Source organism: Phlebotomus papatasi, chromosome 3 (assembly GCF_024763615.1).
Source record: "Phlebotomus papatasi isolate M1 chromosome 3, Ppap_2.1, whole genome shotgun sequence".
NCBI classification, from domain to species: Eukaryota; Metazoa; Arthropoda; class Insecta; order Diptera; family Psychodidae; genus Phlebotomus; species Phlebotomus papatasi.
In genome coordinates, this window is record NC_077224.1 from 72,833,088 (window position 1) to 72,859,799 (window position 26,712).

General features: G+C 33.4%; 1 protein-coding gene across 1 annotated transcript; it reads right to left on the reverse strand.

The window, feature by feature from the left end:
* Positions 1-473: 473 nt before the first annotated feature.
* LOC129807306 (nose resistant to fluoxetine protein 6-like) lies at positions 474-26,414 on the reverse strand. The gene is made up of 8 exons (XM_055856485.1): positions 25,662-26,414; positions 17,446-17,592; positions 7,136-7,359; positions 2,809-3,097; positions 2,233-2,747; positions 1,535-1,728; positions 996-1,458; positions 474-796 (listed from the first exon to the last, which is right to left on the reverse strand). Exons 1-8 carry the CDS (start codon positions 25,954-25,956, stop codon positions 599-601), a joined length of 2,325 nt encoding a protein of 774 aa, XP_055712460.1. The 5' UTR covers positions 25,957-26,414; the 3' UTR covers positions 474-598.
* Between the last annotated feature and the right edge of the window lie 298 nt (positions 26,415-26,712).

The window sequence follows — 26,712 nt, forward strand, 5'->3', positions numbered from 1 at the left end:
GACACGGCTTAGCGTAATTATACTCAACATAATGGTTAACTCTTTCCGGACCGCAGCATATGATGCAAGCCAGTTTCACCATTTTTTAATCAAAAATATGTAAGCTCAGGAATTAATTGAGGTTCTACAAAAAATATCTTACATTTGGACATCCTTATAGTTTGTAATCATCTACAACAATAGGATTTTTATCAGTTTTAAATAATTAAAAAACATTTTTTTTCACAGAAGATTCATATACTGCTTTGGGTACTCAGAGTCCCAAAAGAGACGAAAGAGTTTAACTTCATTTCCATCGTTTTCCACTAAGTCGTCTCTCGGCTTAAGTCGTAAGTGCTTCTAGGGCATAACCGACATCATGGTAGGATTTGAGGAAAAGTAAGGTTAAGAATTCAGGAGGCTGTAATGTCACCAGTGGCAGCCCTTCTAGAATTTTGGTTGTCTTACAATCTAGGAATTAATAGTTCATATTCTCTCATTTCCTCGTCTATTTATTATTCTAGTAAGTCACAGAACAATTAGTGAATGTGTACAAAATTTGTTAAATTCTATCGCAATTTGCAAGATAATCCTACTTTTTGGAGAATGACAGTGCCTTTCAGTCCAACAAGGACTTGATGACGTTTGTGCTGTAGACAATTTCCTTTGTTTTCGCCTCAACCTTGACCTTCTCACTTTGCCTCTGTTTCGGAGATCTTCTGAACATCAGTTTTTTAATGTTTCCAAACGGAGTGTCGAATAGAAGAGTGAGAGCGATGGATGTGAGATAGATCCAGAGGAATTCGTTGAATTTAAGCTATAAGTACACCATAATTGAAGTTAGAAAGGTTCAAAACGGTAAGGGCCATGACAGACCTGAGGATTAGTCGAGAGACGGCTTAACACAATTATATTCGCAATAATGTTCAAACTACCTTTTCATCATTTTCCACTAAGCCGTCTATCGGCTTAATTTGGAAGTCTGTCTAGGGCATAAGTTAGGTTAGGCGACTCACCGTTGTGGGAATAAATTCATAGCGATCGGGGGTACGGGTGCGACCGACATTGTAGAAAAATACTGGAAACTGCGTGAGATAGATGGCGTAGGAGAGACGCGTTGTGACTAGGAAACCCTCCCATGATAGTACCCGGCTAAGCAGGGATTCGTACCCCAGGTGTGATGTAAAGATGATCCATGCGAAGAAGCTGCACCAAGCAATTGGTGCAAAGGCTGCGTAATGGGCAGCATGAGTGGGATTATACTCATACCCGATACGACCCATAGGGGCTGGTCCAAAGAACGCCACCAGCATTAGGGCTATGTTGCTGTACCAGCCAATTTTGAGTTGTGTAGGGGTTAGGCGGATGTGCCGATAGCGTCTGAGGACGTAGCCCAAAAGGACTCCCATAGCGTAGACTGTTGCTCGATGGACCGGTAGGATGTACATATAATTGGCAGTGTCAAAGAGCTGGGATATTCTGTAGATCATTTTTTTGTAATTAGGGCTTTAGCTTGAACTACGTATATCATTCATCAAAAAAGATGTAAACTTACGAAGTTCCGAAGCAGATGTAATTGGAGAGTCTTCGGGTTACTGTGACGTAGTATCTGGCAGCTGTTGAGAGTCCAGCCACAGCCAGGATTACCATAAGGGTCCTTTTAGGCCACTTATATAGGCCAATAGCGATCAATGGTGACAAAATGAAGAGCTGTGTATCGATTCCAACATGATGCGTATGGGTTAAGCACTGAAATCGAAAAAAATATTAAGCTTTAAAACCAATCTAGTTTTAGTTTCTAGAAGAAAAGTTATTCTTTCAGCAAGTTCAAAAACATGCTTATAACGAAATGTTTTAATTTTAATATGCACTTTAAGTCCTAAACCTAGCTTAGTCTTTCTTAGACTAAGTCGAGGGATGGCTTAGTGGGAAGCTGATAGGAATGTAGTCTAATCATTATTTTGGTTATAATTACGTTAAGCCGTCCCTAGGCCTAAGTTGTAAATGTGTCCAGTACGTAAGTGAAGTGTTAGGGCAAGGCTAAAGCTAGCCAGGTTTAATGTATTGAAATATATTTAAAAATAGAACAGCTTCAGAGGGATATAAAGTCTAAAGATGATTTGATGTTTTTTCTTGAATTAGGCTTAAGAGCGGCCTATTAAAGTAAGCTTAGACCTAAGCCTTGGAACGAATTGGAAATTAACCTAGTGTGAAACCTTTGACACATAAAATTCAATCACAAACTAAACATACCATATTTTCGAATCCAAAGTAGTTATGGATGAATAACAGATTCCTCCACCAAGTAGATTTACAAATATCTGCATGATGAGTAACAACTAGATTCCACTGAGGACCACTTCCTAGAAGTGGCAGGATAAAAGTACAGAAGAGAATAAGGGCTCCAAGGGTAGGTACTAGCCTCAGAAATCGTCCTGTGTACTCTTGAATGATTCTGATAGGCTGTCCACGTTGGAGGCGTCCGTAGAGAGAATATGTAGTCAGTAGACCACTAAGCATAATGAAGGGATCGGTATAGAGACTCGCGGCTCTTCCTATTACTGTCCAAGGTTGTCCCAGATACTCTGTCATTTCAGTTCGATTGACATAGGGCTGAAAGAAAAGAGCCATGGACTTGTGGGCTATTATGAGCATTGAGGCATTGAAGAATCTGATCCCGTGGACGCTGGCGATGTCATTAGCGTCCCTAGAAAAGCTGAATAGTGCCTCAGTGTTCTTTTTCAAAGAGAACGTGAGGAACCACTCATCTGCAAATCCACAAATATTGTAAATTATTATTCTTGAGCTTATATAAATCAATCGACTTACTCTTAGATTCACTCGTTGATCGAAAGTCGTAGATGGTCATTAAGGCTGCAATTAGAATGACTGTGAGAAATACTCCTCCAGCAATTAAAGTGCTACGGTCGATTTTTGGTAGAGTCTCCTTAGTTTGGCACATTTCCCGTTCAACTCGAACTTTGAGATCGATTTTCGTGACAGCTGTGAACTCCTTGGCGTATTCCAGAAGGGACAGCTCGATGTCCGAGTGAGAGCAGGCAGATGGGATGCAGAGAGCCCAGTTAATTGTAGAGAATCGAGGGACTCGATGCCCAGGCTGTAAGTTACAAGCGTGATTCAAAAAACTATTTTGAAAATTGTTCCTTGGAACATGAAGACCGATATATTAGGGAATTTTGCCATTCAATCAAGCGTTTTGATCCACTTCTTTCATTCAGTCGCGCGTTGAGGACTTTTTTTTTAATTTAAACAGTACACTGACTTGTATTATTAAATATTTTAAATACTTATTTTATTTCTAATGGTGCCTACACACTAGAAGCAATTTTCGTCAAAAAATTGCCTTTTAGAAAAAAAAAGTCTGACGTTTCTGCATACAAGAATAGGGGAAATTTTCTTTAAGAAAGGCAGTTTTTAAAGAAATTTCTCCTAGTGTGTAGAGGCCATAAAATAAAATCAAATTTCTTAAATCTTCTTTATTTTCTCTTATTTTGGGGTGATTTTAGAAGACGTTATTAACGTTACGATACTTCAAATCAGGAATATTTAATTGTTATGCCAAATATTTAACCAAATTATAATAATCTATCATTATCCTAAAATCGAAAAGAAATTTTTAATTACAGTTCTTTTTTAAAGTTCTATTAATAAAAATATTTATTTTTTTCACATTTTCAAAAATAGTTCTTACAGTGCCCGCTTTGTAATCTGGATGGATTTTTTGAATTATATAATACGAGTTTTTTTTTTGAAATAGAATAAAAGTTTTAAAGAAGCTTAAAAAGACATAATTAGAGAATTCTATGCTATTATACTTCATTTATTAAACAAAAACATCACAGTATAATTCATTTTCATTGCTGAACACACATGCATGCATAAACTCAAAATTATTTTAAATGTAACCGTCGATAACTCGTCCGGATTACGCCGATCCGGATTAGAGAGAGGGCACAGTAATTATTTTTATTTTGTTTAAGATATGTTGGAAAACATCTAGAATAATCTATGTTTTTTTCTAATTAAATATTTTAAAGTATTGTTTAAGTCTAAGTATAAGATTGCTTCAAATTTAGCCAAACGGTTTAACAAGTTTTATTTTATTACAGACCGGATTTTTCAAGAAATTTATATTATATTTATTAAGAAAATAAGGGTAATAAGGCAATCAGACTCTCAAAATTTGGATAACCTTTAATATGAGCCCCGTGTTGTCAGATTGTATTAGATTAGTTTAGATTCTAATTAGAGTTAATTTAAAATATAGGACCATTAACAAATAAGGTGGTATTTAAATAATCTGGTTTTCGAGCAGAGTTTGAGACCTTTATTCTATACTTAAAACCAGAATTGTTGTAGGTCTTCAATCACAATTAGATTTAGGAGATTTTTGATACTTGAAATATACTTAAAGTTTCTAATTTCAAGATTTAAGGGTAATTTAAACCCTTGACAAATATACATTTTCAGACCTCTTAAAGTTTTAACAGTGATGTCTACCAAAATTAAATTTAAACTCAGAAAAAATAGCACTTGATAGTTTTAATGATTTTACGTGATAATTTTAATAAATTTAAAATTATTGAACTCTTTCGTCTCTTTTGAGACTCTTAATACCCAAAGAAAAATGAAGATAACCTGGGAAAAACAATTTTCTAGGACTATTTAGAATCGATAAAAATGCGATTTTTATAGATGATTACAATCTATAATCATAATCACCATTCTTCATTTTGTTCGGGTTCGATTTCAAAGCGTTTCAAGGTAAGTTTCTGAATTTGATTCAGCCACCTTGTCCTAGGCCTTCCCCGCGGAAGAAGCCTCTTCAAAATGGCTTGCATAGTTTTTCTATGCACTTAAGCAATCTTCAGACTGCAGACCATATGTTTTTTTCAAATTTTCTAAATTTCAAATTTCCTAAGCATTTACAATGATTTTTAAAAATCTATTGCTTCTAATTGACAATTTATTCCAAGATATTTTAGTCTTGACACCTAATCGGTTTTAATGGTGTCTACACACTAGAAGCAATTTTCGTAAAAAATTGTCTTTTTTTAAATTCTGACGTTTCTGCCTACAAGGATAGGGGAAATTTTCTTTGAAAAGACATTTTTAAAGAAATGTCTCCTAGTGTGTAGAGGCCTTAAGTGCCAGTAATTTTGGATAATTTCTAATTTGATTACAATTATATTCTTCAGTGGTATGGACATGTTCAACGCATGAATGAAGAAAGATTCCCCAGAAAAGCTATGCAAGCCATTGTGAGGAGACCTCGACCTCGAGGAAGACCTAGGACAAGGTGACTGAATCAAATTCAGAATCTTGCCTTGGAACGCGTCGGGATCGAACCCGAACATCTTCCTGAAGTGGCGGAGGATCGACAAGCGTGGGCTTCTAATTTGGATGTCATGGGCCCGCGACCCCAATAGGGATAAGCGGTTGAAAATGAATGAATGAATTATATTCTTCAGTTTATTTTTCTTAACTAAATTCATAAATTATTCTTAGTGAAAAATAATAAGGATTAGGGGAGACTATAGTCTGCAGAAGTTTACGAGCCCTTTTACTGCTCGAACTTCACTGGTAGAAATAAAAGGATCAAATTGATCCTTCTGCAAAGGATGGATCAAATTAACATGTTCTATTATGGAAAATGTGCATTCAGAGTTCAAAATTTGATCTATTCTTTGCAAAAGGATCAAATTTGGACCAATTTGATCCTTTTATTTTTAGCAGTGTCCACAGTGATAATATAATATCTCGATTCTGAGTAATACTATATATTATATATTTCGACTCCCTACCTCCCAAAGGAATCGTGTTTTGGTGAATTTTGGAAATATGAAGTTTCGATTTTTTGGCGACACGCTATTTGTCCGTCTGACCGGTCTATCCATTCGGCTGTCGCTAGCTCTAGAGGCTCAACGGTAAGAGGTAGCTACTTAGAACGTCTGGAGGACCCCCATAAATCGGCCTAAAGATCGTTAACATACCTATAATTTTTCCCCATCCGTGTTGGAATTTACGATAAAACTGAACCTGTTTCACTCGGTTCTGAACCGTTAATAAATCGCTTCATAATCGATAACTAATTTTTATCCGCAATTCAATTACATTACTCCTGAGGTATCTTTCGGACAATGTTTTGAGTGATTTATAAAGGCATTGTATCTTGCATTGTATAAATGAGCAGTAAAAAGTTAAAATTGAGCAGTAACAAAAAAAATTGAAACTGCCCCACCTTCCCCTAGAGCATTTAGATTTCACATGTTGTAATGAAAAAAAAACTTTTCTTTAATTAAACGCAAGGTGTTACGATATTAATTAAGCTTTATTATAATTTCCTGATCCAATTTAAAGAGAAATTCTTGACCGGGTTTATTGAAGAACTTACACTGTCTATTTACCCTTGATATTCAAATACCAGACTATTTGATTAGCATCTAACTAAACTTAAGAATACGACTCAGGAAAAGGAAATGTCTTTTCTGTTTCACTTGATTGACTATTTTGTTTAACTAAACTCTGCCGGGTGATGTTTGCTTTTTGACGCTATTTTATTTTTATAAAAGACCAATTGTATTCACGCTACATTTAAAACTTCTAAAAATTGCGACTGACGAATTTCTAAGGTTTGGCGAAAAAATCTCCTCTTAAGTCAATTGATAATCAATTAGCACTCATGCGCTGTAATATTTCTTTTTGCTTTGCAGAATATTAATTTGAACAATGGTCATTGACCATTGGAAGGATTTTAGATGATTTTTAACATTGTATTTTTTTTTGCTGTAGAAAATTAGTCCTAGGTTTTCTGCGACTTTGAGCCCAGTTTCAGTTTATCTGTTTTGCAGATAGAAAAATAAACAGGGAAAATTTGTTGTCTGCTTTTGCAAACACTTTTCTAACAACAATCCAGAGATCAGCGGCATCCAATTAGCATTTCAGATATGAAGTCATTTCCATTATCCGCCAAAATTCCTCAACATCTAACTTAGGCTCTAATTTTATTGTTCGTCAACAATTTTTTGGTATTTAGGTGTGATTTTCGATCTAAATCAAATCGCGCGAGTGCCAAAAAATCCCGCCAAAATACAAAGTGTGAGATTTGTTTATAAATATTTGTATAGGTACTCACATCATTGAATTCACTGCGAAAAGCACTGTGAGACTGAAGTAGTTGATGAAGATACTTCATCCTGTGGAACTTTTCTGGAACCTCGGGCTGCAGAGATGCCAGGCAATATTGTCCTTTGATCTTCTCGACAGAGTCTGCAACATCCAGGCACTGATCAAAATCTCCCAACTGATTGACATTCCCATTGAGAAGTCCTGAAGGGAGCTTTGCCGAACTATCCAGCACTAATTTTGTTAGAGCAAAAAATAATAAAGATATCATTGAGTGATAATCGGATGATAAATAATTTCACGTCTTCTTAGGCTTTTTGCATTGAAATCTTTTGTTGCTAATAATATCTCTTAAAATTTTGCTAATTATAATCAACAATGACCTTTTAAGTTAGTATTGTCTGATGAAAATATTAGGTTTTTAGCCGAAATGACACTTTATAAAACAGTTTGATAAATATATTTTATTAGAAAATTGGGATAATTTAGTGAAATAAGACCTAATGTCAAATCCAATGGCTAAAGGTAAGATATGAAGCAAATTTCTTTGAAAATCAACTTAATGTTTGTAAAGTTTTTCAATTTTGGATAATTTTTGAATACATTTGCGATAAGGGGGGGGGGGGTATTCTTTAGGTTTTTATTAGTTTTTAAACAGTTGCTACATATGGTTTTAATTACGTTCAACTTTTAATTTAGCGTCATATAATGTTTAATTTGATTGGTGATATCGCAATGAAAATGTGTTTTTATTTTAGTACTTTACTGTTCTCAAGTGCTTCTGCATTATCGACTTTTCTTTGTGTTGGTTCCTGACGTAACTGTTTCCCTAGTCCACGTCGTGTTCTAAAGCACCAAACAGTCTTCACAGGAAGAAATACAAAAAAAAAGTCGTTTACGTAGAAGCACATGAGAACAGACATGTACTAAAAAATATTCAGAAGAAAAATTTCCCCTTTTCATTTTTTATTGGAATAACTCCATAATAAAACTATCAGAAGAATACACGTTACCTTCGGACGATTTATGCTTCGCACAAATCATTTTTTTCAATGTGTTCTAAATGAATTTGGCCCATTATAATATTATATTTTAATCGCTACTCCAATGCCTCAAATTTTCAGAAAAGAGCTTTAGGTGAATTCCATAAGAAAAATAGAGAAAAAATTGAATTGTTCGAAGCTTGAGGCGTCCGAAGGTAATGCGCTTTCCCCTAGGGGAAAGCACGTTACCTTCGGACGATTTATGCTTCGCACAAATCACTTGTTTCAATGTGTTCTAAATAAATTTAGCCCATTATAATACTATATTTTAATAGCTAGTACAACACCTCAAATTTTCAGAAAAGGGCTATAGGTGAAATTCATAAGAAACATACAGAGAAAATTGAATCGTCCGAAGCTTGAGTCGTCCGACGGTAGCGCGCTTTCTCCTACATTAATTCCTATTAAAACACTTTTAGTACATGACTGTACTAAAAATAATTGTGGTATTTTTTTTTAAATTGTGCTTAAATGCAGAAATATTTGTAGATTAGTAAATGCATAGTATTTTTTTCATAGTAAAATACCCATGAATTTTTTCCATTTGATGTCATGTACTAAACCCACTGTGATTAACAACTAAATTCAGTTGCAAGCTTAAAAAATAATTCAAAATTGTGCAAATGAAATTAGTAAAGTAAAAGAAATGTTTTAATCTCTACAAAACGGATGAAGTCTGTCATAATGTCAGCTAAGTAGAAAGTTTTATACAAACTGCTGGCAATTCTAAAAGTCAGGTAGAATATTGACAATTTTTTCAGCAATTCTTTTTAGTACAAGTCTTATAATATTCCAGATACATAATCAAATCCATGAATTAATGTTACATTTTATCATTGAAAGTTTTTAACTGCAACAGAATGAGCAGTATCTTGGCAAAACTGATCAGTAAAATTTAGATTTCATCAATAATGGCTCTGGCACACCTTTTAAATCAAGAAAAATTTGAAGAAATCATAATTCACGTCCCTTTTCTTCCTCAATCCTTTTGTATAAGTCTCTCCCTTTCTTTCATACTCTTCTTCTTCTTTTATACATCACACCAAATTCAATTTAGTTCAATCTAATTTGAGGTGCGAAAGACAAGGACAGATATATCATAAAAGTTTGAAAGAAAGGGACGAACTTCTTGATCTTTTTTAGATCTTGAAAATTTCTTCGAAATTTTCTTGATCTAAACAAATGTAAACAAATGTTCTTCATGTTTGCTGAACAAACATGAAGAACATGTTTGTTCAGCAAAATTTGGTTGACTAAAAATAGTTTTATCAGTAAAAGAGTAAATTTGGTCAGTAAGGACTTCAAGCTGCTCAATTTTATTCATTTAAAATAAGAATACTAAGACATTCAATTGGGCAAGTGAAAATAAAACGAACTATTAAAAATTCTGTAAAAAATCAATTTTGGTAAATAATTTTTTTTCGATTGCGGTGATTGCGCTGGTAAAACTTCAAGATCGTACGGATCATGCGATCAGACTCTAAGGGCCTTGACAGACCTGAGGATCAGCCGAGAGACGGCTTAGCGTAATTATATTCGAAATAATGGTTAAACTTCATTTCCATAATTTTCCATTAAGTCGTCTCTCGGCTTAAGTCGCAAGTGTGTCTAGGGCATAAGATAGCGTCGATTAATCTGTAGGATCGCGCTAATCGGCTCCTAAAGTGAACCGTGAGTGATAGATCTGCTTGTTTCCTGGAAGCATACCTGCATTACCGCAGGAAAAAAAAATATCAAACTACCGTCAAAAATGCATTTTTTGACGAAAACTGCTCCAAATATGCAATGAACTTAATTTGTGGCATTAAATTTTCAAATAATTTAAATAAAATTACAGCCAGAATACAAGTTTCAGCAATTTATCCCATACCCAAAATTCAATCTTAATAATTGTGTAGCTTTTTGTATATGAATTGAGATTCTCTATCCAAAAAGTCACAGTATTTTTTAATCTTTTATCATACACGTGTCTCAGAGACGAAAAATTGCAAAGTAATGACTTTAATGTTCTATAGACGAGACAAGTTTTTCTTAGAACAGGTCGAAGAACCTTTAATGTGTATTTTATGTGAAATTTATGTTCTGTATATAGCCAAATTGTTCTTTATAATTCGCAAAAACTATTTCAATTTGTTCAGCGATTTAACGATTTATGGCGTTCCATTGTATTAATTACATGATAAGTTTAGAAAGAAAGAAAATTACCGATGTTGCAAAAAAAAAAACAGGATATGAAAATTACACTGATTCTTTTAAAGACGAATTTGAAGAGCAAAAGGTAAGGAAATAATTGAGACGCATGGAATTTTATTTTAATTTATATCTCAAACAGTTTTCATTAAACATTAAAGAATAACCTTTGATTGTTCCTCATGGGGTTAGAGGAGAACTCCAAAAATAAACTATTTCTTGTAATTGTACTAATGAGTCGATCAATATGAATTTCTTCAGAGGTTATACTACACATGTCTTGAGGAACACAAAAATATTTTTTATTTCAATTTTGAATACAAAGTTGAATGAAAGCTCCGTCTCGTGAATTCGAGAATTGCGCAAGATTAGAACGCTCATTCATTCATTCATTTTCAACCGCTTATTCCTATTGGGGTCGCGGGCCCATGACATCCAAATTAGCAGCCCATATTTGTCGATCCTCCGCCACTTCAGGAAGATGTTCGGGTTCGATCCCGAGGCGTTCCAAGGCAAGATTCTGAATTTCATTGAGCCATACCTTGTTTTAGGTCTGCCTCGAGGTCGACGCCTTCTCACAAATGGTTTGCATAACTTTTCTGGGGAATCTTTATATTAGAACACTTTTAGAGGGATATCTTTGGTGATTTCCAGTGATAAGGTACACTGAGAGAAATACGAAAAAGTTAGAATAACATTCCGAAAATGTTAATTTTATCCTACAGTATTGATCCGAAATCGGTGTAAATATTACCCTTTTTAGGTGTATTATAGGTTAAAGTTACCCTTTTTTCATGTTGATTTTATCCTCAAAAGGTGTAAAATTAACATTAAAAAATGTTGATATATTTTTACACCCGAAAATTGTTAAAGTTATGACCAAAAAAAGTTAATCGTAGCCTCTTTTTTTCTCAATGTAGTAACCCCTAACATGAAAACACTTTCTTGGTTTTGCCTAGAGCTTTCAATACTGATGGGGATCATATTAAGTGGTCAACTAAATTGTGTTTCCAGAATCTTTCTTTGGAATCATGTAGCTCATGGGGTTCCGGATGATCATTAGCACGATGTTAGTTTGGGCCAGGTTTTTCTTTTTCGATCACTTTTCTAATTAATTTTGGACTTTTTTTGAAAGTCTTTCTTATATTAAAAGTCCAAAATTAATGAGAAAAGTGCTTTAAAAAGGAAAAACTGCTCTAAAATAATAATAATATCCGTAACATCATGAACTACACGATCCCAGAGGAAGATTCTGGATCAATTTAGTTGGCTAATTAAAAAGATCCTCATCAGTATCGAAAGGTCTAGGCAAAACCAAGAAAGTGTTGTCGTGTTAGGGTGATAATGTATTTTTTCACTGGCAGTCATCGGAGATATCCTTCTAAAATGAAATACGAATTTAGAGAATCGGAACGCTTTTCTATCTCTTTTTATTTCAAAATTTGTTTCAACTTAACTCCTAAGAGTCCTCATTGATGTAGATTGTAGATACTATACAAAACTTTTTAAAATTGTTTTAAAGACTCCTAGTTAAGACTTTAAGAAACGCATTTTAGGAATCACTTACTCTTTCTTGAGACAATCATTTTTAAGTGTAACATATTCTTAGAAATTATTTAAACGGTAGCTATCTAAATTTAGAATATTATTGTTCGAAGTATAAAGGGACAGATAATCCTAACCGGCTTATGTAGGTGAGATTCTTAACGTGAGCTAACTCGGAGTGCATGCAAATTCGATTTGATGCTGAAGTAGGGAGACGCCATTCAGTTATCTTGAATCAAATTCGTGAAATTATACAAATTTTGTATTTAAACCAAAATATCAAGGATTGGGATGAACTGGCAGAAAAGTGATATATGGGTGAAATGTAGACCAGAATGTACTCTATAATTTTCCTATAGAACATGATCTCATCGATTACTCAGAAGCCAAGATAAGCGAGGTTTTTTGTTTCTTAACTCGTTTTTTCATCCAGAGTTCCCCAAGTAATCATTTGTTGAATTTCAGCTATATCAAAGAATTGTTGTATTTTGTTGGACTTTCCATTTAAAACCCTATTTTAAGTGTCTTGGTGGAGTAGAGGCAGTCAAATTGGCATCTGAGTGATTTCAAAGCGTTATTATGGGAAAAATCAATTTTTTCACACTTAAACGGCAAAATCGGAGTGATAGCGTGGTCTGAGTGGAAAATGATGTATGGACGAAATGTAGAGACAAATGTGCTCTACAATTATGTTGAAGTAATCATCAAAATCGGTTCAGCGACAGTCGAGATAATTGAGGTTATGTGATATTGAAATTGGTTTTTCGACTGTGGCGCCCCTGGTGTTGGTCCCACGAAGTTCAAATATTCTAGAAAGTTGTAGCATTTGGTGAGATCTTTCGTTTAAGCCCTCATTCATCAAAATCGGTCACATAAAACCGGAGATATGATTTTTTGAATTTCGTGAACTTTGACCCCTCATATCTCCGGTTCTGTTTTAACCACAGCGCGCATACGCACCATTTTGGAAACGTCCTAGACTGGACTACAACATACTAAAATTTCATTAACTTGCACAATGCCGTTTTTGAGAAAAATGTCTTTGAATTTCGATGAATTTTGACGCTATCACAGCGCCACCTGTGGTGACTTTTTGAACTTCCATCTGAAAGTGCTCATCGAGACGAAACCAAAAAGGTAAAATTTATGTCGCTATGTTAATTAGAACCGGAGATAGAGGCCGGTCAATGTTCGAACTTTGACCCCTTATAGCTCGGGTCAGGGGTTATGGATCGACTTAAGGTTTTTTTTGTTTGATAGGTATAATCAACGGCTACAACATACTAAAATTTCAGCCCGATTGCATAAGGAATTTTTGAGTTATTTAACTTTAAAGATTTAAAAATTTTCTTTTTAATAATAGCGCCCCTAGCGGTGGTTTTATGAACTTGCGATGTTAGAAGGGGAAGTGGCATTTCATGAGAGCTTTCCAAAAAGCCCTCATTTTTTAAATTCTGACAATTAGAACCGGAGTTATGGCCATTTTAAGAAATTTTTTTTGGACCCTTATAGCTCGGGTCAGGGGGGTCGGGGGACCATAAGTTTGGTACTGATGGAAAGCTCTAAGGCCCAGCTATAACATACTAAAATTTGAGCCCGCTCGATGCCATAGGGGCGGAGCTATTGAGAAAACAAAAAAAGGGGGGTCTTCAAAATGGCGGAAGGAGGGGTGGGGGGTGGGGGGTCAATGCACCATGTTGCAATTTTCATACGATATTTAACCTTTGCCGAAAACCGCAAGTCGATATCTTTTTTAGTTTAGGAGCTATTAAGCTCCAAAGAGCGGCCGGACGGCCGGCCGGCCGGCCGGGAACGTAACTTAGCCCCCCATATATTCGTGATCAGGAAGTGGCGAAACACATTTTGGCCAAGTTTGAGCGCGATCGGACGACATGAAATTTTGTTAGGATTATAGTAGGTGAGATTGTTAAGAATCTCACCTAAAAGAGAGTGCAATATGTATAGGGGAAATGCTGATAATTTTGTCCAGTTTCTTATTTTGGACACTTTGAGGATAACATTGGACAATAAAAATAAATTGATTAAAATGATGGATTTTTATTCCAATATTTGTGAATAGTGAATTCTATCTAAATATTTGTTCTTTTTGGAAGATTTTAACACTACGTTAAAATTTGAATAATCTTTGAGTTGAAATTGCTTTGTTGAAAATTCAGTGTGAGCAATTGCTTACGAGAAATATGGCAGAACTTCGTGGCTTACTTCAGTCTTATTTAGTTTTGGTGAAGTACTAACAAAGTTTGTTCGCTGTATTTGAGTGATATTATTGAATATTCATTGAATATTGTGTTGATTCACGTTACTGATGATTTGTACATTTGACCTGAAGTGAGATTTGCCTTGTGAATTAGATTTTTCGTGTGAAAAATGGGAAATTTTTTAAGACATTCACCAGTGAGGTGATGATTCTTATTTTGGACAGGTGTTTTTCTCACAAAATTTCGTAAAGTTTTAGCTTTTGTGATGACTAGGTTGGACAAATGCCTGGAGAAACAAAGGAGCATCATCTCTACGAAAGAGATGTAGCGAGAAATGCTTTGAAAGGCTCTCGGAAAGGTCAGGGAATGAGCGAATCTGCACGTACTTGGAGTATCGAAGTCAACTCACTTTAATGAATGATATGGAAAGTTTCCGGGCTTCTTGTGACATTCCACGTTTCCCTTACATGACCAGGAAGAGGACTTGGTAAGATTAGTTCATAAAATGAAGAACAATGGGCATCCTGTTGAGGCGGATTATCTGTCCAAATTTACAGACAAGTTGTAAAAATTAATAACCAAGTTGTCCAAAATAAGAGTCAAATTCACCTCTACATATCAATTCATTTTTAAACGTATTAAAACTAATTTTAGTAAAAATGAGATGATAAATAGCTTGCCAAGTTTCTAAACAACCCTTCTGAAAAGAGAGTAACAAAAAAAGTCAATTAGTATTGAAAATATCGCACTTCAAACTTAGGATATCGATGCTTATATGCAGACTGTCCAAAATTATGAGCACTTCCCCTAATCACTGATCCTTAAAAAATTCCAACTTCCATTTCCACGATCTCAATTTTGTGAATCAGACATTCCCCAAAAATAACGTCACACTGTCTTAGCGCACCGAGAAAAATGTGGATGGTAAAATTTACCATCCTCCATACAAAATTCTAATGGCCGGATAGTAAAAAAGTCACCCAGCAAACGCGATATTAAATTGGACTGTCAAAAATTGTAGAATCTATTGCATGGATAGTAAATTCTAATAGCCGGATGGTAAATTCTAATATCCCCGGATATTAGATTTTACTAGCCGGATGGTAAATTTTACTGACAGGATAGTAAATTTTACTAGCCGGATATTAGAATGAAAAATGTCGGAAAAATTTATTTTTCCTTATTTTCATTGATTTTTGGCCATTGTTTGAGGGCTTGGGGCCCCCTTCTTGGATGATATTCTCTGTATTTCAAGCCATTTTGGTGCGTGAAAATTGACGACTGCGCCGAGATTTGAACACGCGACCTTTGTGATGACAGTCCACCATCTTCCAGCTGCGCCACGAATTGCTATAATGTATTCAAAGCATATCGGGAACCGTTGCATCGGCACCCACGATATTCCAAAGTGACATTCTAACAGCAGGATGGCAAATTTTACTGGCTTGGATAGTAATTTCAATCGAAATTACTATCCTCCGTTAAAATTTACTGTCTTCCAGTTATATTTTAACATCTAATATGCGGCCAGTAAAATTTACTTCCCGGATATTAGAATCTAAGAGAGGTCAAGGTAAAATCTAAATGAAGATAGTAGATTTTACCATCCGGCTATTAGAATTTACTATCCATAGAATAGTACATTTTAAAATGTCAAGATGGTAGATTCTAAAGGAAAGTTTCTATGGAGGATGGTATTTTCTACTATCTTTTGAGATAGTAGAATTTAAAGACACGATTTGTAGAAAATACCATCCAAATTTTTCTCGGTGCGTCAAAAGAACTATAAGCTAAACGGTTACAGAAAGCAATTAAAAGTTTTCAGGGAGCTTACCGCTACAAGTTGGCCTTCGAATTTTAACAAAACCTAAAATCTTCCCTATAAGTGCCTTGACAGACCTGAGGATTAGCTGAGAGACGGCTTAGCGTAATTATATTCGACATAATGGTTAAACAACATTTCCATCATTTTCCACTTAAGTCGTCTATCGGCTTAAGTCGTAAATGTGTCTAGGGCATAACTCAACTGTCCTTCAGACCATATTTAGAGGTTGTGACCATGACCTTGAGTCATTCCCTCAAACGGGTTTTGGAGGTCAAAATTTAAACAGCTCCAGTGAGATTATTTTTTGGTAGATTATTTATCAACCAAATTAATCAAGTATGGGCTCATTTTAAAGGTTTTTGAATCCAGCAGAAGTTTCATTTAGTGAAAAACCGTTGACCTTAAGTTTGACCCTAAATATAAAGGAAAGCTTCGAGCTTCTTATATAATCTGGCTTCGAACTCTTCATATATTTCCCATATTCCTTTTATGAATATGACTTTTGGGAATATATTTTAATAGCTAGTTTTAAGTCATAAATTTCCTGAAAAAGAAATGAAATATAAAATATTGACCGTTCTAATCCAGAGAGTGTGCGAAGCCTGAAAGCCTTCCCCTATGATTTTAACTCTTGGTCAATTTTAAACCGAAATAGAACAGAATGTTACGAAAATTCGAATTTATGAGCATGATCCTATATCCGGCTGGCCAGTAAGGGAATTCTGCAACAGTATGACAATGTCATATGACAAATTATAAAGTTTTTATACGCTAAATTTGGAAAAATAAATCGAATGTAAGATTTATATAAGTTACTAAGAGCTTTATAGAGCTCTTTCCAATGGCCATTCGATGCTCACTGGGATTTAATGTTATCCTGCTCCTAAATTTACTACGAAAATTTGTCATACGACATTGTCCTATCGTTTTAGAATCCCTCTTCAACTTTCTTCTTCGTGACATTTATTGCACAACCAAAAGCATAAATATCAATATAAAGTGTTCAAGAATTCCGCAAAGCTGAAACTTTTTGTCATTTCTCTATTTTTGAACTTTTAAACTGCACAAAACCAAAGTATCATTCAGAAAATATGATTGCAATTATTGAAAAACCATGACCATTCTAATCTTTGTCTGAAAAAAAATCCAACAATAGACTTAAAATGCACGTTAATTTCAAATTATGCAATTTATGCAAATAAATTTGCAAGAGATCCCTCACGGGCACTTTTCTTTGGCGAATGATGCTTGAAAAGATGAGAAAATGTGCAGCACATGCCATGGAATAATCAACCTGAATGATGAATGGGAATAGTCTCAAAAACCTATCTTAAAATAAAAGAATTGTTTTGTTTGAAAACGCTACGCTGAAAAGAGGGAAAATTCAGTGGCACTTTTGAATCTCTTTAAAGACTTGATGATTCTATTGACATGCTAATTTTCTTGTCTTGCGTGTGTTTCTTTTTAAATGGCAAAAATTATTAAGAATTATACTTACTTCTAACAGCCCAAAGGTCGAAGTTCTTGAGGGCTGAGAAGAATCGGGTGGTTTGTTGGCGGCATTTTTGGGAGACGGCTGAACTTTTAGCAGGATTGAAGGGCATTCCAAGAGCACTGAATCGACCACCCAGAGTCTTAAGCAATCCTGCAATAAAGCAAATGAATGGGAAGTTAAAGTTACACCTTGATGGTCCATAAAATATTCTAATGAGATTCTTAACATGATTTCGTGTTCTTTTGACACCTTTTCTCCAATTGCTTCTTATGACAATTCAGTGGGCGATGTCTCTTCTCTCAGTTTTTTCCATTTATATTTATAACTCTACAAAAAGGCGTTAATTGACTGAGTAAATAGCAATTTTCTAAGCTTGTACAATTTGTCTATCAAGAATTCTTCGCTATTTCTATGCGGTGTCTTTTAGATTTTCACAATCTTAGAATTTAATTACAAAAATTGATAAAATGCCTCAGATATTTTGTATATTTGGCTTTAGGCAAATTTTCAGAAAATATTTGATTCACTTAATTAATTTCATTACGATTTCCAAATCAGTGAACAGCAGTGATAGAAAGTGGAACTGCAAGTCTCCCTTGTTCTAAGAGCAGCTTTCGGGACGACTTTCAGTTGAAAAATCTTGAATTATTTGTTTTCTGAATTATACAATAATTTAAATTGTTTAATTTCTACAGCAAATGACCAAAAATATGAATATTAATTGAGTTTACCTATCTCTATTTTGCTGATCCGTCATCTCTTAGCTAAATTTTTTTTATATAATTTTGTCGTATTCTATTAAAATTAATATAAATTATCAAAATTTTGTTGATAATATACATATACACTTCATCTAACTTAATGCTAGTTGCGATTAAATAGCTTTTAAAGGGTTTGAATATACCATTAGAGAGGTCTTAACCGTTTTATAACCGATAACTAAATTTTATTCGAAATTTAATTATATTATATTAGTCCTGTTATTATGGGAAATGTTTTGAATGATTTTATAAATACGTTCAAATCGGTTGTAAACCGGTAATGCACCGGTTATGAACCGATAAGTAATTTTTGTCATATAATCAATTTTATTACTCTTAAAATTATTTTGTGGGATCTTTCGGGTGGTTTATAAATCGGTTTAAATCGGTTGAGAACCGATAAATGATAAAATATGTGAAAGTACTTTTGAAGAATAGCATCACGAGGAGTTCGAGCACTTTGCAACGCCTGGGATGCTTTGCTACCCCTTTTATTTGATAATTATTATTACTGAACAAGATCAAAATAATAAACTCACCATAATATTTAAACCAGTTTAAAAATTAGCCACTAGCAAGCCTTTAAAAATTGATAACTTAAATTATCAGTAGGGGAGACCGGGGCAGTACTATTCAGGGGGTAGAATTAAGCAAAGGGATGTTATAGTTTGCTTTATAAGAAATATAAAGGAAACTACTAATTTATTCAAAGTAATGACCACCTTTCTGTTCATCGATATATCAGACTGATATAATTTTTTTTAAACAAATTAAACAAAGTGAAAATTTAACTTGCTGGCTAATTCTGCACCGGGTAACTGTTATTGGGGATTTTTGTTCTTGAAAATAAACAATTGTGCTGTTATTGAGACTTTTATTTGGCTCAACTGAAAGTTTAAAGCCGAAGCTCTTTAATTACTTTCCTAAGTGTTTGATTGCAGGTATATAATATAAAAATCAGTACTGATTTTTCAAATCGTCGCTTGGATCAACAAATGTGCTAACTGCATTTGCATTGCATCTGTATTTGTTACAAAGAATGCAACTGGTTCAATGAAGTTTGTAACAAATTGCAGTAGTGCAGTTGCTGATTCATGCGACAAAATATCGCTGATTTGATCACCTATTGTCGTAGCTGAAATTTCAAAAATGTCATGAAGTGATTTTCTTCACTCTAAAATTTTTTTCAAAAAAATTAGTAAATAAGCTGACGCTTAGAAGATAGAAACGGTTAAGCTACATAATATAGGTACATTGCACATTTATGCTGATAAGACAGCAGATGACTGGGACGACGATAAGGGGAAGTGGAGCACCTTTGGATAGCGGCAGCTTTGAAATTGTTTTTTATCCTATTTTTAAATAAAACTCAACCTTATCATGAACTCTAGAAACCATTTGTAAAGCATCATGATATGGTCCAGTTCAATTTTAAAATATGAGAAAAAAGCCCTCAAAGCTGCCTTACTTCAGAGATGCCTCTCTTCGCCTTATCTTAATTTTAAGGGCAGAATCACATTGACAATAAAATGCTCACCGTATTTCGTTAATTTACGCATTTTCATTGCAATTATTACGCAAATTCTCAATTACCGTATCAGTGTCAGTGGCACTAGGTGTAAATTAAAAAATTTAAGAAATTTAACGAAAATTCAATAAACGGTGAGCAAATAAAAACTGTACGATTAATTTCTCTTACAGCTTTTTTTCTAGCCTTTTATCGAATTTTCGTTTTATTTCTTCAATTTTCTTATTTTATTTTCACCTAGTGCCACAGAGTATAAGATAAGGTAATACGGTAATGGAAAATTTGCGTAAGAATTGCAATGAAAATACGTAAATTAACGAAATACAGTGAGCAATTTACTGTAAATGTGATTTTGCCCTTATTGTCAATTTGATCCTGCCCTAAGTTTATAAAAAAATTATTATGCTTTTATAAAGCTTTAAATTTTTTAAGCTAAATCTAAGATATTATAACTTTATCTAAAATAAAATTTGTGTTTAATTACTAAGCATTTTCGTGACTTATTAGAGCTAATTTACACATAAGAACACGAGCATATCGTGATTATAAAATACTCTACAGTAATAAGAATAAGGCTGAAGTTTATGCGAGGATCCCTTAGTAAAGAACTCGAGTTTAAGAACTTAATTTAATGAATTAATTAAAACGCATTATTTTTTATATTACGGATCAAGATCAAACACTCACGATAAATTGGATAAAACTAATAAAAAGTCCGAAAAAATAAGCATATTACTTTTTCAATTTACTCGAGTTTACTCAATTTTTTCCGTGTGTACGAATTGCAAATTTCTTGGTTTAGTACACTTTATTAAATGATTTAAAATTCCTAAATATTTTAAAAAATAACTTGCAATAAACTTCCTGCTAAAAAGGTGACCTAATTTTACACTAAATTGATAAATAAAATTTTTGTAAACTTTTCTATTTTAAATCTAATTCAATGTAATTTTTAAGATTTTAATTAGATTCTTGGGATATTTCTGATTTCTGATAAACATTGAAAAAGTTAAATAGTTTTCCAATGCTCTATATTTTAGGTAATCATTCGAAACGATGTCTCTGTAAATATAGCGATTTAGTAAAATATTGAATGGTACTCTGTGAAACGGTCATAAAATTAATATCAATTAGTAGAATTAATATTTACTCAGCAATAGTATCACACCATCCATTGGAATCTGTCTGTCCTAAGTTTCAAGTTAAACGTTAAAATGTCCACATTATCACATTAACAAGTTGATGTGCCTTCTTCATCAATATAAAATCCAAATAGTTTCGTTTGTGATCTAAAGACATGCTTGAGTGCATTCATCAAAGTCAAGTTTATTATGTTTCAATGCATTTTGCCTCAAACACCACGATATTCCTGCAATTTTGCAAAATATTTAAACAGATTCAGGAAAGTGTTTCTTGTGTTAATTTTTTCTAAGGTTTCTTCTTGCAAAATTAGGAAATAAAATATAGATGAAAATTGTGAAATGGCGCCAAAATAAAGAGAAAATCCCAAAAGATTATTGCTCAAAAAATGTCTCATTGAAATTCTTGAATTGGATGCAATTTACAGGTGAAATCACTTGTAATAAAATAAAATTTAAGTCTAATTTTAATTCAAAATCAGCCGGATTCACCCACAGACAATGACGAAAAACACGAAGAAGACAAAACACTGAAGCAATAAATTGAAAGTAAAAGTCTTTCCTCTTGCGTAAGAGTTATAAGTGCGTTTTGTCTCAGAGTCTTGGAAAGTATGTTACTCGGGTGAAAATTTCTTCTTGTATGAAAGCGAAAAAACTCTTTCAATGTCAATGTCTCAATGTTTAGAGTCCCAATTAGAAAATGGTAACGCGGAAAGTTAATGAGAAGGTAAACTAATAAATTTGAGAGATTTCGTCTGTGGGAAAAGTTATGCAATAGAACGTGTTAAATACCTTTTGGGGGCAACTTATTGCAACTTTTTGTTTTTTTTTTTTACTGTAAAATCTCTTTTATTTGTTAAAAGGGACTTGTTACTGAATTCCTCATTGAGGTCATCAACTGGATGACTCTTCGAATTCCCGGAAAAACGTTGTTTAGGTTTGTCTATGATATTTTATAATAGCCGTAATTATATCATTTGCAGTTCATGTCGAAATTAATCCACAAATTACTGGGTTTCTGGCTTTTGGTCGAGGTTGACCAAAAAATCACCCTAAGTCACCGGGAAAGCTGTAATTTTTGCTGAGTAGCTTGTCATGACTTTTGTGGAATTTTCTCACGGCAAAATGGTCAAGGAAATTTTGAACTTTTCATGCTTAATATTACTAACAGAGTAGAGCTCATTTGAAACATCATTGGCTTTAAATTGAAAATTTAGAACTAATTTACCTTGCCTATGAACAGTATTTAGCCCGCGGAACAAAATTTCGACTCTAAGTAAATTTAGACCACGCCCCTTTAAAAAGTCACATCTGTGGCTCCCGAGAATTTCTTTCAAAGCGGAACTTACTGCAAATCGTTTAGACTTGTGTAGGTAAAACTGTCAAAATTTCTTAAAAAATAACACAAAATATGAACATAAATTTGTCTAGTGAATAAAAATCAGAATTTACATTTATATTTTTAAATTTCGAATGTTCGATTTTAGGATATTATATCGCATCCGAGACAATCTACTCCAATCAGTTTAATCTGAATGTGTGAGCAAATAGACCACGCCTATTTTAACAAATTAAGCACATGAAGCCAATGTCAAAAATTTTACGTCAAAATAAGAGTTTTGAAATAAATCTTAAGCTACTAAAGAATTTTCAAAGTGATTTACTTCAAAATGTTAAATTTTGACATTAATTTATGAATAATGTAGAAATATGTATTTTCAACCAAGGACATGAGGTGAAAAAACATATTAAAAATAAGTCTAAATAAATTGCATTACCTCTAATTCATTAGTTCCATCCTATACTATATTTAATACAAATTAGACGATTTTAGATAATATATTTCTACGAAATTGATGTCCGAATTTTTACCTGAAAAAACTCTTATTCACCTTAGGCCATTAATAACACGATAATGGTAACCCGATAGGGAAAGAAATACATTTTGTTTGTCTTTTCTCGATTCGTAAAAACTTAAAGAAAGTTTGTCCATGAAATGACCCACGTAAAGTTTGACATTGCACCAATTTTGATAATAATTTTCTAAATTCTCTTTTCAGATTTAAATTCTGAGTGATGATTTTTTTCGTTATATAATTACACTATATTTATTAATGATCTATTAATGAGTAAGGGAAACCGGGGTAGAATTAGCCAGCAAATAAAATTTTTCATTGCGTATAATTTATACAAAAATGTTTGTACCAGGCTAAAAAATATTTAAATGATTGGAAGGAATGTGGTTACTTCGAATAAGTAGTGGTTTCGTCAATATTCCTTCTAAAGCAGGCTATAACATTCCACTGTCTAATACCATACATGGCTAACTACCCCGGTCTCCCCTATGGATAATTTAAAATCAATGTTCGTTAAGTCGTGCTTTTGATTGTATTTCCATGCAGTCAAACGTTAATTGCAAGTTCTCTTAGTTTTTTTTTCCTTTTGACAATAGTAATTTATTAATCTGCAAGTAGATAGGATAAAGTGATTCAAGGTGGACAAGGACATAGTGTTACAAGTTGGACAGGGATTTTTTCTTGATAAATACAGTAATAAATTTTATTTAAGCACAAGGAACCAAATTATAAAACTAAAGCATGAAGTACTAAATTTATCAAGAAAAAAAGCCCTGTCCAACTTATACCATTGTTCAACTTGTACCATGGTCCAACTTGTACCACTTTACCTTAACCCTTTAACGACGAGACTCTTTTACGGACTGAAAATCATGAATAAAAATTAAACTGAGAAACATAATCAATGATAAATCTTACATCTAACCTTGAAAAGTTCAACAGAGTCTGATTCGATGTATTTTGCGCCTCTATGGACGATAGGGACAAAAATAGCCCAAAAATTTAAGTAATTTTTCGGTCAATACCAATGAATAATATTTTTCACTTTAATGAAAAATATTACGTATGAGTATTGTAGTTTTTTATTACCAAAAGGGTTTTGCTTAAAAAAAATTGGAAGTATAAAAAATAAATAAAATCAATTATAAATTTGAGAATTTAAAAATTCGCCATTTTTGAGCTTAAATATTTACTACATAACGAATAGCTGGAGACTTGCAAAAAATATTGTAGATTCCTTCAACCTTCTATTTTACAATTATGTACGGATATAAGAAAAAAATAACTTTGGGTAGTCAGGAAAAATTATTTTCTTTATGGAACACCGGTGTTCCAATCGTCCTTAAAGGGTTAATTAAAAAAAATTCTCATGGAAACACGTATTCTGATTTGTTTAGGATTTCTGTCTTTTCACTGCCTACAACCATATCCAAAAATTCTATTTCTAGTATTTCGAAGTAATGGTTCTAGTGGATTTATTTGAAATGCACTATATATATTAATTCTATGAGAATGAATTACTAGATTTTCTTAATTTATAAATAAAAATTCAGTCGAATAATAATTTTTACGAAAATTGCTCTTAACGTGTAAAGGCCTTTACTGATCAAAATGAATAGTTTTACTGACCGAAAATATTAAATCGTTAAACTTCCTTGCAGTAAAATTGTTAATGTAGCACTACTGCTCATGGAAGTTACAAATTTCGCGGATAACCTCACCCTTTTTTGTGAAATTCAAAAAAAAATCAGCAAGTATTGACAAAACAAATGTAAATTTTTCTAAAGGCCCATGGACATAAATCACATTTTATTGTTTTAAATAAATTAGTTTGAAACTTTTTCCTTTATACAATTATTAACTTTGTGACTAAGTACGGATTAAGTTTGCAAATTTACGAATTTGTATATAGAAGAAAACTACAGACGATAAAAGCTTTCTTATTTTTATGAATAAAATCAAATTTATCATTGGGAAATAAAAGTTAAAAATCTCATTAATTTTTTTGCTTATCCATAGAGTTTTATTCTTAATTATTTTTTGTAATATTATTGCTTTAATGGAAAGATATTGTTTTGATAAATATTTTTAATACGTAGTTTTCTGGCAAAGTTTTGAACAGCGCACAATAAGTTTTGTTTGTAAACTCACATTGAAATGTTAAAAACATGTTTGCAAAACATAAGTTATTGTGCGCTAGGCATTAAACATTAATGAACACAATAAATATGTAAAAGTTATCCTATAAAATTACCCTTCAAATATTAGGGTTTATTATCTTCCAAATTTAAGTATTTTAATTACTCTTATGGTCTCTACACACTAGAGCATTTTATGTCCATATTAAAGCAAATTCCCTACGCTTGTGCAGGAAAAGATCTTCAATATGGACATAATTTTCTCTAGTGTGTAGAGGCCATTAGTTAAATTATTTTCTTGTAAATATCTTTATTTTTTAAATACCCTGTACTTTCCTTGACTTTTGATTTAAATTTTCTTGCAATTATTTAATTGTGAAATACCTTTGAGGTGATTCCTTGACAATTTTGCACTGTTACCCAGTCAATCAAGTGTTGATTTTAGGTGGTAAAATATGTATGCTTCAAATGCTTATTCATGCAAAACCTTTTTATTATTTCACTGCCGTACATTGTCCCTCACTATTAAAGAAATAACTATGAGCAAACTATGAATGAATTTAGAAGAAATTGTGAGAATTCTACACGTGTTTGCAAAAATTCCTTTCATTGATTTATTAGTAAAATTTTTCGTCTGTTCACAAGAAACGTGATTAGACTATATTTTAAGACGCCTGGAGAGGTTTTTTCGGAATTAAAGTTAAGAGACATTGATATGCAATTGCCATCATCATTGAAATGTGTACCATGTTAACAAATGACTTAAGATGAAGGAATTGCTATTGACCAATACTGACCATCTTCGTGAATACTGACGGGATCATCTTCATCGACAGTTGGCAGGCGATTCTTATCCCAATGGATCTCCCTGGATTTTGTCTGTTTCTCCCCAAAGACCACACCAAACGGACGAGATGTTGAGTTTTTGGCAAAGTTTGCTGCCCAGAAACTCTTGTTTAGGGACACAAAGGACCAATTGACACTGGAATTGCTGTAGAGATTCCTGGAGGATTCCGTGGGAGAGTCTATGGCAGAATTGGTGGAAAAACTCAGAAATATTCCACAAAATACCAAGAAAATCTTCATTGGCATTTTGATTTTTGTCTTCAAAACACTTCACAGTTTTTTTTGTTTCTCTTGGGGTTGACACCGAAACCTTCTCTTGATCACGATCACCAGAAACAGAAATGCAAAAGATCACCAATTTTCACTTTTCATATTTCAGAGCGTTTGCTTAATAATATACACACAGCCAAGAAAAAAAATCTCCAAAAATTCTTTTCAACAGGTGTAAAAATATTCCTGTTGCCTGGATCTATTGATACTAGATATTTTTTCTTCTAGCACAAAAAAAATATTGCAGATAGATCACGGATCTTGAGACTCAGTAATTGAAAGTGTCAATAAGATGAGGAGACAAATCACATAATTTGGCCAAAGACACTGAGAACTTCTTGTCACTAAAGGCTCATCCGTTGTGTTTGAAGTCTCACGATTGACTGCAGTGACGATGATCGTGAAGCAAGTGATAATAATTCACAACACAGGTGAGAAATATTCGCTGAAATTGTATTTGTGCCTCTCCCACCTATTTCTTTAGGTGGCCAACAAGACTGGTAGCCCCGTAGGAAATTTAATGACATGAATTGTTTGCGGCTCCTGAAGCAATACAAAATTGACCAGATAGTCAATGGGCAACGAACCAGAAAGGGCCAGGAGGTTCAACTTAATTTTCAAATCGACATGGATGGTTTCAAGTCTATAAAAGACGAAATTGCCCTTTGTCTACCTTTGAGTCATTGTGCAATCTCAGACATTTCTCTTAAAATCGTGGTTAGGACTTAAAAT

Coding starts and splice junctions, on each gene's coding strand:
- LOC129807306 (XM_055856485.1), bottom strand. CDS start 25,956: ATGCCAATGAAGATTTTCTTGGTATTTTGTGGAATATTTCTGAGTTTT. Junction 7,360..17,445: donor CGACCTTTGGGCTGTTAGAA/GTAAGTATAATT, acceptor TAACAAAATTAG/TGCTGGATAGTTCGGCAAAG. Junction 1,459..1,534: donor TACATCTGCTTCGGAACTTC/GTAAGTTTACAT, acceptor AATGATCTACAG/AATATCCCAGCTCTTTGACA.